This window comes from Lycorma delicatula, chromosome 2 (assembly GCF_047948215.1).
Source record: "Lycorma delicatula isolate Av1 chromosome 2, ASM4794821v1, whole genome shotgun sequence".
NCBI lineage: Eukaryota > Metazoa > Arthropoda > Insecta > Hemiptera > Fulgoridae > Lycorma > Lycorma delicatula.
Window position 1 is genome coordinate 237,052,191 of NC_134456.1, and position 16,900 is coordinate 237,069,090.

A 16,900-nucleotide genomic window follows, 5' to 3' on the forward strand; every position below is an offset into this window, starting at 1 on the left:
CTTGCTCCGGCATTGAAAGTGATTTAAGTGGTAATCAACACACAAAACTCGCATATTTTCAGATAGATCCCTAGGCGACTGACAGATGGCTGTACAAAATGCTGTTGGGAGCATTCGCTCATTCATCTTCCCTAGTTTAGAAAAATATGAATTTTTGGAGTATTCAATTATTAGGGATGCAACATGAGTATTATGTTAGCATCATGAGACTAAATCCCAGTTGTACCAAGACCAACCACAAGCAGCCTTCCCAAACAGACATAAAGCCTTAGATCAACACCCACAAAACCAACAATGGAAAAGATGTATCAAAAGTAAGAAAGAAAAGGATGGTGAGAAGAAATAAACTCATCATTTCAGTAGACCAGGATAGTTTACAGTCTTGCGCAGAGCCTGAAAAAATAGCAGTGTGTATTTTTTCAAAAAAGTAATTATTATTTCTATAAACATAAAATATTAAAAAAATACAGGAGCTGTAAAACAATATTTTCTTACTTCTTGGATTATTTGGTAAAAAGCAAACAATGCTGTAATAAAGATTATAAAATACTGTGTTGAATCATACAACCTACACCAAACAATACAAACAATTACCAACTGGATTATTCATCAACCAAAGTTCTACCAAAAATATTGACCTTTTGCTGGAGTATTATGCGATTAGTATTTTTTAAGGAACAAGATTTTTTTAGAAGATTTTTAACACAGTTAAATGAAGAAATCCTTTTTTTAATACAAAAATATCAAAAAGGATTATGATTGTCAGAACATAAATACAGAATGCAGCAACAAAACAAAATTTAAACTAAAACAAAATTTGTAAAAGTGCCAAAAAAGAAAAACTCATTAATAAACATGGAAACGGTAGTAAAGTATTACTTTAATAAAGTAATAAAAAAAGGTAGTAAAGAAATAAAAAAAAAAAAACGAGAAATAACCAGGATTGGTATAAAAGATTAATTTAGCAAAAAAAAGTTTTTTTAATTTATAGAACCAATATAAATTTAAAAAAAACAAAAGCATATTTATAACAAATAAGTAGTAGTATACATGGAATAAACACCCCAGAGGGGGTGTCAGCTGATAGTCAACAGATAGGTATTCAACATCAAACAAAACAAAAAAAAAATCTGATGTGGACACTACATGACTTTCTTGTATGAGAGAGAGAGAGAGAGAGAGCGCAAGTGTGTGTGTGTATGTGTGCATACAAAGTTAAAAACAATTATAATAAATCACTATAAAAATATTGTTTTTTTTATTATTATTACTGTTGTCATTATTAATATACCTGAGGAGGAGCAACAGCAGGTGGTGTGCGATATTCTTTGCTCCCCTTACTTAAAGAACCAGTAGCACGAATAGCTGATGGAGGTGTAGGTGGTTTTGTAGTTGGTGCAGGGCCAACTATATTAGCACTTCCATGACCTCCTAATGTACCACTGCCTGCTAATGACTGTATTGATCCCTGACTAGAACCACGCACCTTTGACCTCGGAGTATTACTACGTACACCATGACCAATTTCATCCAAAGCTGCAAATTAAATAGAAAATAGTTTTTTTAAAAATAAAAACAAATGACAAATTTAAAAATTAATAACAATAATCAAATTTACCATAAGATCCTTTATAATAAAATAGAACTCTCATTTTAAAATTGTACTAGGTTGATTTAACTACGTTAAAGTCCAAATCTGAAACAATCAGTAAAAAACAATTTCAAATTATGAATCCAAAATGAATTATATAATTAACATACACAGTGCGATTATTAAACATGAGACAAATAACTTGAAATGAAATAAAAAACAAACATCTGAATATTATCTGCATTTTATACGTTCTGAATCAGTAAAGCAACTGGCATGAGCTAGCAAAGACCTCTGCCAAGTCTTTTTAAATCCCATATCAGATTTTGTTGAATGTGGTCAATTTTGTCAATGATATCCTTTCTGAAGAATAGGATGCATAATTGAACATATCCATTTGTTTTCATGCCTAAAGCTCCTGGGCATTTCTTGTCCATTAACTTCATCTTAATTTTAAGTGATGTTGATTACTTCCATTAGTACCTTTAAGCCTATTTATAGGATAGTAATGAAAAAGCAAAGTTTTGTCTTTTATCACAATCAAATTCAAACATTTTATTATTCCTAGGAGCTTTATGATTGATAAATCTTGTTATATCTCTTACTGTACAGAATCACAAACTTTAATGTGTAATAATTATAAAATCCCAAGAATCAAGCCATATTTAATAAACCATTCTGCACCAAAATTAAAACAACTTTGGAGCGCTATTTGCAGTTGTGACACTGGCTGTCAGTGCCTTAGAATTCTTTTAGTTAGAAAAAATTCAATAACTTTATTCAAACTTTGGTTACAAACTTTAAAATTAAAATATTTATTTATTTAATTTTTAACAGATTACTCAGATATAAAGGACTTTAATCCTGTGCAAGATATTCATTTTAATGAGAAATCACAGTTTATAACATCATATGCCAAGGAATTAATACAGAAAAAAGGACAAAATGTATAATAAAAGAATTCAAATGAATCATAACAAAAACAAGTCTTAACTAAAATAACATATAGATTCTGTTTCATCTAAGAAAAATTAAATGTATAATGCATCAAATTCAAAATTTGCTCATAACTTTCTTTATCAAGAATAGATGAAATAAAAATTTAAAAAAATACTATACCATTATAATCAATTGGTTTACGGACATATTTTATTGGTTTTTCAGGATTAACTGGAGCAATTATCTTGTACTGTCGATTTGTAGTCTTATTAGCAGTTAACACACCAATTTCACGACGAGCAACTTTCTCTTTATGAATCATTACAGTCTGTAAATAAAAATTATACAATAAAAAGTAATAATTAAGTAAAAAAGAAAAAGATGTTCATATTTTTACAATAAATATTCTCATATACTAAAGTAAATTATTCATGCAATAACTTTTTTTAAGTTACAAAAATTATCAATAGAGCAACAGTTGTATTAATTCAATATACATATATGTTATGATTATCTTTTATGACCACATAGTCCATTATCCAAGTCCGATGGGACTGTTTGGGCCTTGCAGTCCTCCCGGTACTTTTTCATATGTTCCCATCTTTGTGCCCTCTCTAGTGTTGAAAATGTTTGTGTGGTGAGTGTGAAGCAACTGTTTTTGTTCTTGATTTTCTTGTTTAATTTTATCTTATCTGTGGTATATTCTGGTGTAAGGCCAATTTCCTTCAGATCCTCTCTTATTTCTCTGATCCACCTGCATCCAGTCTTGGTGTTTTCAAGTCGAGAATGTACTGTACTACCTACCTGTTTCTTAATCTTTAAATCTTGAATCTTGCATCCTCATGATATGTTCAAAGAATCCTAGTCTTCTCTTAAACATGGTATCAGTGATGGATTCCAACTACTTGTACATGACTTTGTTGGGCACAATCCACCGCTGCCTGTCTTTCTGGTACTTTTTATTGATGCAGCTCGGTCTTGTTCCTGCGTACTTTGTTTTGTTACGATTTCTTATTAGTGTTGTTTTTGTTATATCGGTTTTGGTTTTGTTATTAAGTTATATTTTCGTGCTTCTGTTTTTGTGATTTTCCGCATATGTGTCGCATGTGAACTCACTTTACCTTTCGGGTAGGTAGGTGATTCAGTTCCTTCAACGACTATAGTTTTCAGTCTCGCTTGAGACTAGAGATGTGTTTTGTTATTTTTAATATTCATTACATCAATGGAAATGTCATTTGTGGCATTCACATCAGTGGCATCCCAGGACAAGGAGACTGAGAGATGTCATATGCCGAGGTTGGTTTATAAGACAACCTCTGGTAAAGCCTACCAGGGCTAGGTTCAGAGGGGGTGATTGAAGGGTGTCTTCCTCTAGGAGATCAGGATATACATGTACCAAGTTAATTTTTCAGCTTTAGCTAGTTTCCTTCTTCTTATATGGATGAAGTTTTTTTTTTTTCATTTGGTTTGTTTGTTATTATTTCTCTGGGATATTTAAATTGGGTTACTATTTTGATTTTATTTTTGTTTATGTTTACTTCTTTTAATAAAGTTGGTTTTTGAGGCATAATTTCTGTCTTTTCAAATGATATCTTGAGGTTAATGTTATTTGCAATGTTTTGAAGTTCTAATATCTGTGATTTAGCTTTGTCGATGTCATTTTCCAGCAGTGCAACAAAAGTCATCGGCAAAACCAAAACAGTGTGTTTTGATTTTTTGGTCAACTTTTACTTTCGAGGGCCATTTTTTAAGCCATTGCCTCTTACCATTTCTAGAGCGCAGTTGAATAATAGTGATGAGAGCCCAACACCTTGGCACAACCCTGTTTTGACCTGAAATGGTTCCAGAGCTTGACTGAAGTTTACTTCTGACTTAGTGTTTGTGAGGGTCAGTTCTATCATGTTTATTAATTTGGTATCAATCCGAGGCATCTTAGAATTTTTAGTTGGGATTCTCTGTGGATGCAGTCATAAACTTTCTTGAAATCTACAAATGTTATCACCATGTCTGTTTCTTTTCCTGTTGTAATCCATTGTTAGCTTGAGACTCATGATCTGGTCTAGACAGTTCCTTCAGGGTCTGAAACCTATCTCTATTCGCTTAGTTCTTTCTCGAGTTATGAACCAATCCTTCTAAGAATGATTCTTGAAAGAATTTTGTATCTCGAAGGGAGATTTCCCTGTAATTGTTAGGATCAGTTTTGTCCCCTTTTTTGTGAAACAGATGGATGAGGGCTGTCATCCAGTTTTCTGGTAGTTCTTTGATCCAAATGTTGACAAGCTGTTGATGAAGGGCAACTTTTGCTGATCTTCCTGCATGTTTCCAGATCTCTATAAAAGTCTAATCTTCTCCCACTGCTTTGCAATTCTTCATCTCACCCGGTGCATAGTAGACTATATAAATATATATAATATAACGAAATTATAATTCTGACATTTCATATATGGCTAATAAGGAAGTAAGATAAATAAAGGCACATGTTAGAAAGAGTATATAGATACCAGAGTGAATTAAAGTTTGTGCATAAAATGAACAGGGAACAAATTAATGAATAAAGCTGGGTGGATAATTCTGTCCAAAGTTCTAAGTTTAATATGGAATAATATAAATAACATATAATGAGATTCTATAGTAGACATACTACACTACATACCTCTACTACATGAGGCAGGTTAAACTCATTTTTGAGAGCATACTTTCATATTCTTTTAAATACATATTTAATAAAACATTAGATAATATTATTTATCACATATAGATCAATCAAATAGTAATTTTATAGTTAAAAAGTTACGAAGTACTCACCACCAAGACTTGAAAGACTAATTTTTCTTAGATATGGCTAAGAAATATTAGTCATGTCTAAGTTACAGGTAGACAAAAAATTATAATTATAATAAGTAATAATTTTAATTATAAGTATAATTTTTTTAGTATTTTTTTTTATTTTCTATGTATAATTTTAATTATTAAAAATAGAGAACATTCATAGAAAAATAAAAAAAATTACGAGATTACATGTAATCAATACAATAATATGTATGTATCTCACCATCTATTTTAATTAGCAACACTAAAAAATAATATTGTACGTCATGTCTAAGAAAACTTAATTAATCTCTTTCATAGTACAACAATTAACTAACAAAAAATGAAGTAAAAAATTAATGTATTGACAATATATAAAATTGCTGATCTGAATAAATTTTGTATATGACAAATAATATTTAATATTTTATGAAAGTCAAAGAATAAACTATGCAGATTTAGCCTACATAAAAAAGCACATAAACATTAAGTCTTTTCTTAACTGGTTGGATCACTTGATAAAAAATATATCAAAAAACCATTTTTATTGCATAATAAAAAAAATATACTTAACACACTAACACTAGTTAATCAATTAGCAATTAGATTAGTGGTATCAACAGATATTTTCCCAAGTAAAATCACAACTGCTGACGCACGAACGAAAGCGCGGACGCACACAGAGAGAGAGAGAGAGAGAGAGATTAAGAGAAGGAATTATGAAAATGTATACCAGAAACAGATCAGTAACAAATTAAAAGATAAACCATCAAGATTCCAATGTATCTGTGGTAAAATCTAAATTGTTTTAAAAACCACAGGTGCTGGATCTCATGTTCACATACAGACTGTACGTACAACTGCATTATCCAAGGTTCATCACACCGTGCTTTATTAAAGAGAATCAATATAAAGTAGTGGTCAGATAAATCAAGCAATATTAAAGTATAGTTGTTAAACATATTTATTAGGGGAAATCACGGCGTTCTCATATTACCAGCATGGTTCCAATGCTATAATGTGTAGGTCACCTCCAGGGTAGAAGAAATCAAGGATGAAGGAAAAATGTAGATATAGAGATGTACCAACAGACAAACAAACATTCCTCTTATAGGCAACAGGCAGTAATCTTGTATAAAATCATTGAGAAATCAGGGATTTTTAGCCAGGATAGGATTAGTAAATAACAGATTAATAATTTTGTAACAACCAATCCAAATCTATTCTGGGATAAACTGCTTTTCCTCTGAATGTTTAAGACAAGCTGGAAATTTTTCTGAACAATCTGAAGCCTGAGCAGTTAAGTAATGCCTGGATTTAGTATCTTACAAGGTTTTTAAAATGATTTTTAAAAAATATTATTATATTTCTTTTTTCAACCTAATTTAAGTCTGACAAAGGAAAGAATGCACCAGAATTTAAGACTGCAATCATTTGTCAATAAACCACTGTAAAAATATGCAATACCCATTGCGGCTTCACCCGCAAAAATTATGTCAGAACCTCTATATACACTATGTTAGTAGTTTATCCATTTGGTGTTAAAATCACTAAGCTTGCTGGAGAACATACTTTGGAGTAGGCCTCATATAACTGGCCATGGGAAAATAGTCTTCTCTTAAATCAATTCCTGCAGCTTTCACGACTACCATTCTAACTTATTATTAATTGTCATTGCAAAACAGATTTTGATTTTTTTTTAAACAGGAGTGGTGAGAGGATGTATGGCCAGTGTTATTAATAACATCAAGTTAATAATAAAAACAGGTAATAATAAACAGGTTTTATATTTACGATATGAAACTGAACAAATAAATCATTAATTTTAGAAGATATCAATGATTTTTTAAATTTCCATTTGATCACATTTCACCCCCCCCCTCATATGCAAGATATCAAAAAAATACAAAAATTGGTTTTTAGATATTTATATAAACAACATGTTCACCAAAATTCAACCTAACATCTTAATTTGTTCGGCAAAAGTTCAAAAAAAGATGAAATCGAGTTTTATACTATTTACCCGAAGAAGTTGAATTTCAACTTCTTAAAAAGAACTTATCGATAACTTAAAAATTTCTGCTTGGTCACACTCCACCCTCTCTCACCCCCTCAGATGCAAAATATAAAAAAATAAGGCAGAAATTGATTTTTAGATATCTATAAAAGGGGCATTTTAAAACAAAGATCAAGTCAACTATCTATCTCTTGAAAACTGAGAAAATCAAAAATAATACAAAGTATCATTTCACCCCCTTAGAAGTTAAGTTCACAAAATCCTTATTTAGTACCCCCTATATCATATAAAACAAACACAGGCTAAAAGTTTTGTATCTCTAACTATAATAGTTTAAGTTAGATGTTGGTGAGTGAATGAATCAGTCACTCAGAATACCTTTATATATAAGATATACAAAACCAAATCTTATTCCTTTCAATATTAGTTGTTCTGGAAAACTTATTTAAACAACAATAAATGCAAAGTTAACATTCTCATAAAAAATGCAGGAAATACTATTTTTGTCTTTTTTGTATATGCTATTTCCAGCCTCTTGAACTTTGAAAAAATTCTTTGTCAAAGGAATAATAAGATAATTTAAGATATATGTTTCTGATTAAAATATAATTTACATTTTCCAGACTACAAACAATTTCAGATGCAAGATCATAAAATATATAGTGTAAATGGATTTATAAAATATGCAAAAACAATAATTTTACTCAAAACCGTTTAGCGGTCTTGAAAACTACGGCCAAAAAATAGATTCTGACAGGGTAAGTATACTTTATTTTTCAAATAAACAATATAATGAAACATTAAAATTACACAAATTTTATATAGTTTTAAGGAACCCAAAATATACTTGTAATTAAAAATATTTAAAATAAATAATCATTTCAATTTTAAAAACTCAAAAGCAGGAGACACTTACAAAAACATGTACTGTTATTTTGGTCAATATTCTCAAAAGAACACAGTGAAAATATATAGTGTAAATGGATTTATAAAATATGCAAAAACAATAATTTTACTCAAAACCGTTTAGCGGTCTTGAAAACTACGGCCAAAAAATAGATTCTGACAGGGTAAGTATACTTTATTTTTCAAATAAACAATATAATGAAACATTAAAATTACACAAATTTTATATAGTTTTAAGGAACCCAAAATATACTTGTAATTAAAAATATTTAAAATAAATAATCATTTCAATTTTAAAAACTCAAAAGCAGGAGACACTTACAAAAACATGTACTGTTATTTTGGTCAATATTCTCAAAAGAACACAGTGCAATAAAGAATAATTCATTAAAAATGATCTAAAAAACAATTTCAAGAAGCCCAACTATAGAAACGCAGTGTCTGAAGTTTATTACAGAATTAATATGACACCTACTCCTAGGATCATATCACCCATTTATTTTATATTTACACTATACTACAGTGAAATTTAATGTTAAGGTTTCCAACATCACATAAACAATGCCGTATGAAAGCTTCCAACCGATCGTAATGATTCAGCTAGAAATCCACAATAGGGTAACTAGTACAACTGGGCCAAAAACTGTCAATATATTACATGCTTAACCACTGTAGTAATCAACACAGGTAGTAACAGACGTCAGATGAATAGCTGCAAAATTTCATTCAACATAAATAAAACAATGAGAAAGGATGACGGTTTTACTCCCAAGGAGGAAGGTGAGAAATTTAGAAATTCAGTCAATAGCCAATCAAAATAGAAGTTCAACTGTCAAAAGAAGTGTAGAATAGTTCAAGATTTTACAATTTTTAACAAAATAATAAGACAGGAAAAATAACAATACTCAAAAAAATGTTGGTCACGGGCAAAAATACTTTTAACATATGCTTATGAGAATCAGTAATAAACATATTTTATTATATGATACCTATACATATATAAAACTGGTTATTTCATATCATATATCATATTATATCTGAATTGTAAACTACATATGTTATAACCGCACACAAATAAAAATATATCTACAATAATTTATGGATATTTTAAAAAGCTGATAGCGATAGTGATATTTATATGCTTATATTATTAATTACATTTATATTTTATCATGAACTAATATTAAAAATTATAAATAAACTTACCTGAGCAATACGGTTCATTTGGCTTTCCATTTCTGCCAACTGAGATGTTTGTAAATCCAATAATTGTAAAAAGTTATACGCCAATGTATTAATTTGATAAGCAACACTAGCCAATGACTGGGTAGTGTAATTTTTTGTTTCTTCCAGGGCAATTCTTTTATTTTCAGACTATAATTAACAAAAAGTAATTATTAGTATAAACAACAAAAATATATAATCCGAACACAATCAGTAGCAATAATTAATTCAAAACCATTCATAACATGTTTAATTAATTAAAATTTTTTAAAATCGCCAGTAGATACAGATGACCGCTTCTAGCACAGCAGCCTATCAGAGAGCAACATTCTGAGCACGTGACTTAAGCCATGAGCACTCTATTTTAGAGAAAAATTTACATATTATGCAGCCGTTTACAGGTAAAATTAACAAATTTCACACTCTTCTGCGAGCGTCATTAATGATTCTTTAAGGGGATTCCCTAATCTTTTACAATCGTCTGATTCTTGGAATCCCCTTATCTTGCGTTTGCAATGTATTTATTATAGCCTGTCGAAGACGTCCGGGAATTCTTCTCATAATTGTCTTTTTTTATTCAGTAAAAGTTAGATATTAACAATAGTTGACCTTAATGTAAATTAGTTTTGTTCACGCATTCGCAGTAGCATATTTAATAATATAAATACAATATTATGCAGTACTTTATTAATTTATATAATAAGCGATGCAGCTAAAACGTGCGTGTTTAGAAAATGATTGCGCAACCGCTAAAAAGCGATCTAGATTAGCTATCTGTGAAGCGAATTCTTTTATAATTTTAGAAAAGGCGTTTAAAAAAAATGTAATCACATATTATTACGAAAATAGAGACGAAACACATAAAGATATTTATTTATTTTTTTAAACGGTAAAAGAAATTGCGTTTACAACATTTTAAAATCGTACGTAACAACGGACGCTGTAAAATTTAATCTATTATTGAAATGTACATATGAAAAATATCCGAGCGACCAAATCGATTGTCAAGACGTTGCTTTTAAAATTAAAAATACACCCGTATATAATTGTAACGATTTAGATCGAGTTATAGACGAAGCGTTTGAAAAATTATTAGCCGAAGAATCCGAATTTCAAGGTCTTTAAGGTTTAAGGTTTTGATTTTAAGGTTTTTAGGTTGGTCTTTAATCAGTATCGACGGTTTAATGTCGCGTATAAATAAATTAAAGCCGTTACGTGGTTCTACATATATAGATTTACCCGATGAAATAAAACAAAGAAAGGCTGCGATTAATGTTAACAAGACATATACTGCTTCTTTAAACGGGTTATTTTATCGAAACATGTAACCATTAATAATCCGCAACGCTGAGATAAACGTTATTTAAAAAGTACATATGACTTTAGTAAGTTAACGTTTCCAGTCGAGATAAAAGATATTAAAAAATTTAAGTCCGCCAACAATGTTTCTAAAAATATATATACGCTGTCTGATTATGATGATAAGTTAGACCTTTAAAAATTTGCGCAATTGAAAAACCAAACCGTTTTGATTTATTATATTTAAAGAATCACACTATTCACACCATTATATTATATGAATCATCATTTCACACTATTGCTATATAAACGATTTTTCATGACCGGTTAAATCTCAATTAACGAAAAACAATCGCGCAATAGATGTAAGCAAACGCTGTTTTGCATTCTATTATAAAAATATAAATAGGGAAGATAGAATGAAAGCTCATTTAAAACGTTGTATTCACAATGAACCGGCACATATAAAAACACAAAAACCGGGTGAAAATATAATGAAATTTAAAAGGTATGAAAATCAATTTCCAATGCCTGTTGTAGCATACACCGATTTTGAATGCATATTGAATCCGACGCCCCATCATCCAACGTATACAAAAATCATAGTTATACAACCCGTGTTGCACGAACCGATTATAGCTGCTGTTTGTATTTCGTCACGAATCGGTTTTCGATAAAATAAAAAAGTCCTCCCGCAAAAACCTGTACTTTATAGAGGCGAAAAAGCGGCTGAAAATTTCATACATGTTCTATCCTATCTCGCGAATGAAGTTGCAGATGAAATGATATAGGTTGCAATGACACCTCTTTCCGTCGACGAACAAAGAAAATTCGACAACGCTAAGCGATGCGAAATGTGTCATGACAGATTCAGTTTGGATTGCGAAAAAGATTGCGATCATTGTCACTTTACCGGTCGTTATCCAGCCGCGTTATGTAATAGCTGCAATTTACTAAGCCAAACACAATTTAACCGGTTACGACTCTCATTTCATTATACGACAGCTGGATTATTACGATAGAGGGGATATAAGCATCGTATCTAAAACCACCGAAAAATATACAATTTTTACGAAACGGATGTCTGATTTTTTAAGTGTAAAATTCGAAGACACTTTTCAATTTATGGCCTCTAGTTTTGAAAAATTAGCGTCCAATTTACTAAAACGATCATTTAATCGCGTCAAACAACACTTTACGGTAGACTATTTTCCAACGGTCACGAAAAAGGGTGTGTACCCTTACGAATACACTCACTCGTGGTCGAAATTGAATGAAATACAGCTGCTTTTTTCGGTAACCGATTCATATATAATCACGCTAAAAGTCTGGGAACACTTTAAATGCAAAAATTTAGGATCAGCGCCCGTGCATTCCGGAACATACCGGCCTCCGTGATTACAGCAATTTCGGTGATATTCACGTCCTTTTTGTACGTTGGATATTTCCCGAATTGTTGGAAAACGGCCAAAGTCGTATGTTTACCCAAACCGGGGAAAAGTTTACTTTTCCCACGGAATTATAGGCCAATCTCCCTGTTACCGGTATTGTCTAAGTTGTTCGAGAGGATTTTTCTCGAAAAACTGAGGCGATACATGGAGGGAGAAGTGCGGCCCGAGCAATTTGGGTTCAGGGAGGGTCACTCAACCACCCTCCAACTGGTAAAAATAATAGACGACCTTGTCGGAGGCCTGAACAGGAAACGGGTGACTGCAGCCGTTTTTCTGGATGTGGCCAAGGCCTTTGACAAAGTTTGGCATAGTGGGCTGCTTTATAAGCTAGCGCGATCGGCGATCCCGTACCGCTATGTCAGACTGATGCGGTCATATCTGCTAGACCGACATTTTGTCGTGCGCGTAGGGGAAACGATTTCCTCTACCAGAGAAATAGCCGCTGGGGTTCCCCAAGGAGCAGTACTTTCCCCGTTCTTGTACACTTTGTACGTGAACGATATGCCGCTGTCGGAAGGGGTCAAAACGGCCCTTTACGCAGACGACACGGCATATTTCTACGAATCCGCAAATGTGGATTACGCGGTCCGGAGGCTCCAAAGGCAGCTGGACTTAGTGGAACCGTGGCTCGACATGTGGAGAATCAGGGTCAACGGTGAAAAATCGGTGGCCGTGATGTTCACATGCAAGACACGAAAACCGACCAGAGAGCTGGAAATCTCAGGGGAGAAAATCCCTTTTGAGAAAACAGTTAAGTACCTGGGGGTGGTGTTGGACAGGCGGCTTACCTTCGGCGAACATGTAAATTATGCGACCCGGAGGGCTAAGGCCGCCAGAGCCTCGCTATACCCAGTGCTGAACAGTGCCAGCCCGTACCCACTGGCAACTAAGCTCCTCATTTTTCGGCTGTACGTACTGCCGATTCTAACATATGCTTACCCGGCATGGGGGGCAGTGTTGAGCTCCTCGCTTCAAAAGAAGATCGAGGCCGTCCAAAACATCGCGTTGCGGACGATCTTTGGAGCTCCATGGTTCGTCAGGAACGCCACTCTCCGATCTGATGCGAGATTTCAATCCGTGTCCGAGGTGGGGGTGGCGCAGGCGCGCAGACTGTTCGGGAGAGCGGCTGTGTCCGAACACAGTCATCTTCGGGACATCTGCCGAGAGGACCCAACTCCGACAGTTGTAAGGAAGCGGCCTCACGCCGTACTGGACGAACCACCGTGATGGTGCGGTGCGGTAGCCGAAAATCGACAAACCAGGCTTAGGGGCCTCCATATCGCATGAGCCATAAACGGAATAGTGCGTCAGACGCGTTTCCGGGGTCGCGAGTGAAAAGTTTTCGCGAGTTATATAGTTTGAAGACGTCAAACACGGTAAGTCGCGCATAAAACAAAAACGCGGTCTAAATTTAAAAAAACTTACAGTAAAACAAAATATCCCAGCAATTGCGACTCCTCCGGAAAAGGGGACGCATTGCTCCCTCCTTATAGCTAGTGCCCCGTTGTGGCGTATTCCTGCTAGCCTATTAAAGAGTTAGCACCGAAAGGACTTCAGTGGACGGTCTGAAGGGGAATTACGTCGGGAGGACAGGCTTTATAAGCCTAGCCTTCCGCGGTCGGCCCATGAAATGGGTTCGATAACGCTGGTTTAACAACGGATTGGAATGCAATTAAATCCGTCTTAAATTCACTAAAATAATAATAGACAAAACTTGAAAAATTAGATCCGAGATTAAAAAAAATAACCCTTTTAAAAACAAGCCCGATTAGAATGATCCAGCAGCAAGGGACTCTGTCCAGGTTCTGCGATAAAGTAGGGAGTAATAGACTCCTGCCAACTTTGCATTCCATTCCAAAAATTTAGAAGAATACAGCGACATTGATTTAAAATGCGATGTACTGTTGTCGGCTGACGTTTTTGAGAATTTCAGGTCGGGCCTATGAGATCGCCTTGATGCCGCACATTATATTTCAGTACCCGGTTTAGCTTTCGACGCCACGCTATATAAAACCGGCATTGAATCGGAACTGTTCACAGACGTCCACATGTATATGTTTATCGAATCCGGTATCAGAGGTGGCATTTCAACTTGCGTGCAAAAACATGTCGTAGCAAACAATAAATATCTGGAAAACTATAACCCCAACGCCCCCAGTAAATATATAACTTACGGTGACGCCAATAACTTATACGGGTTCAGTACGAGTCAGCCTTTACCGTACGGCAACTTTAAATGGGAAAATAAAGAATATTTTAATAGAATTTTAATTCTATAACGAATCATCCTCACGATGCAGATACAGGCTATATATTCGAAGTCGATATAATGTATCCGACAAGCTTGCACGATCATCATAACGATTTGCCGTTTCTGCCGGTGTCGGAAGTACCGCCCGGTTAAAACCGCAGAAAATTACTGACCACTCTCGACGACAAAACAAACTACGTATGCCACTATGTAGTACTCAAACAGGATATAGCGAACGGGTTATAATAAGTGCACAATATACTGTCCTTTGATCAGAAAGCGTGGCTCAAGAGCTATATAGATTTGAATACAGATAACCGCAAGAAAGCAGCAAACGATTTCAAAAAGACTTTTTCAAACTAATGAATTCCGTGTTTTGTAAAAAAAGTACGGAAAACGTAAGAAATTAAAAGAATTTTAAACTTTCGGTCGATGAAATCAAAATGCGAAATTTAATCGCTTAATCCACCTTTATAGACAGGATAATATTCAGAGTCTTTAGTCGGCGTACAAATGGCCAAAGATACGGTGCATTTAAATAAGCCGATCTACGTGGACTTTACGATATTGTAACACAGTAAAACCGTAATGTACGATTTTCATTACAACGTTATGAAGCCAAAATACGGGGATAAAATCAATTTATGTTACACGGATACGGATTATTTCATCTACGACACTGAAACCGATGATTTTTACGCCGACATGCGAGGCGATGATCTGTTTCAACATTTCGATACGTCAGATTATTCGAATCGTTCTGTGAAAAATAAAAAAGTACTAGGCAAATTTAAAGACGAAGTAAACTGTAATCAAATCGTTGAATTTATCGCATCGAGATCGAAAATGTCACATTTAAATCGGCAAACGGTAAAATTACGAAAAAAGCAAAGGATGTAAAAAAATAAGTGCAAAAAAGTATTATCTTTGACGATTATAAAGCACGTCTTGACGATTCAGATTTGGAAACTTACAAGACTATGACACCGTTTAGAACGAATAAACACACGGTTACATACTGTAGTTACAAATAAATTGGCGCTGTTAAACTATGACGACAAAAGGGTGGCCATAGATATCATAAATACACTGACTTGGGGTCATTCACAATATACCGTTAGAATTGAGACGTTTATATGAAAAAAAAAATAAAAATTAGCCTACATCTATTTTATTACTGTTCGATTTCGTTAATTAGTTTAGTTTTTTTTTAATATGCGTTAATTTAGTCTCCTTACAAATACAACTAGATCGTCTTTTATTTTTCAACCACGACAATTATGTGATGGAGTTCTAAATCTACATTTCATACAAAACATCTCTAAAATACGGAACTTAATATGGAACGTCAATACCGCATGTAAACTCTACATCATGATAATTATGTCCATTAGGCAGTTTTTTCAAACCCTTATATATATTAATTTCATTCAAATCTGATAGTGTAAGATCATTAAATCTTTGTGGTAAAAATATTTTTCCGAAACCTTCAATCGATGCAATAATTGAATCACTATTTTTTGTCTTTTACACTCCACTTTTTCAATCCTATATCGCCTATTGTACATCATTTCACTATTTTTAATATTATTACAATAACATTAAACGACTATTCGTATGGTATCTTTGGTGATTAAAGAAATTAAACTAATTATCGATACAAATATAGTTTTTAATGCGACAAAATTATGTCAACATGGTGGGAGACGATTTAAAAAACGGTTTGAAAATAAACAAACTAAAGAATTAATTATTATTAAAAAAATTAGGCCCGAATTCGAGCCGACAAAATATCCTTTTTATATAGGATATTTCAATTTACAGTGAATCAACAGGGTACAAAAATCCATTGATTTACTAATTTCCAAATCTGGTACGTATTTATAAAAACTTTTAACGTAATATTGTTTCGTGGATATCAAAGTTTTACGAAAAATGTTATTTTAGAACGTATTTCATTAAAGATTTTAAGTCGTAAAAGATGATATTGCTCAGTCGCATTCAAAGTTGCAATGTATAGAAAATAAGCAAAAACAATTGCAAATCGAAAAAATAAACTTGTAGATGTGAATTTAAAACGTAAGTTGCAAATTAACGAATTAAACGGTAATGTAAAAAAATTAAAACCATGGCCGCACCATATTTATCTACACTTTTTCCACACCGCAAAAGTGATAATCGCATTATAATTTTGGATAAAAATAAATACGACGAAGAGTATAAATATTATGCTATTCATGTTCGATATAGAAATCTAAATGAAGCGTTAATAAACTAAAAAAAAGATATCCCAATTTTAAAATTGTTTATCAAAAATTAAAAGATCCAAATTGTGTACGATTATTTAACCTTGCTTTAAAGATCTTAAATTTAAAAGAAAACGTAATAATTTTAATATAAATACGGAATTTGAT

General features: G+C 32.9%; 1 protein-coding gene across 7 annotated transcripts in view; it reads right to left on the bottom strand.

Moving 5' to 3' along the window:
* LOC142319769 (abl interactor 2-like) overlaps nucleotides 1-16,900 on the bottom strand; it is a 162,551-nt gene that overhangs the window by 30,081 nt on the left and 115,570 nt on the right. For all 7 annotated transcript variants that reach the window (XM_075357428.1, XM_075357433.1, XM_075357432.1 and 4 more), the window contains 3 exons: nucleotides 9,468-9,635; nucleotides 2,711-2,858; nucleotides 1,292-1,536 (listed from right to left, as the gene is read on the bottom strand). In XM_075357428.1, coding sequence (XP_075213543.1) covers nucleotides 1,292-1,536; nucleotides 2,711-2,858; nucleotides 9,468-9,635 — 561 coding nt within the window. The remainder of the gene's footprint in view (nucleotides 1-1,291; nucleotides 1,537-2,710; nucleotides 2,859-9,467; nucleotides 9,636-16,900) is intronic.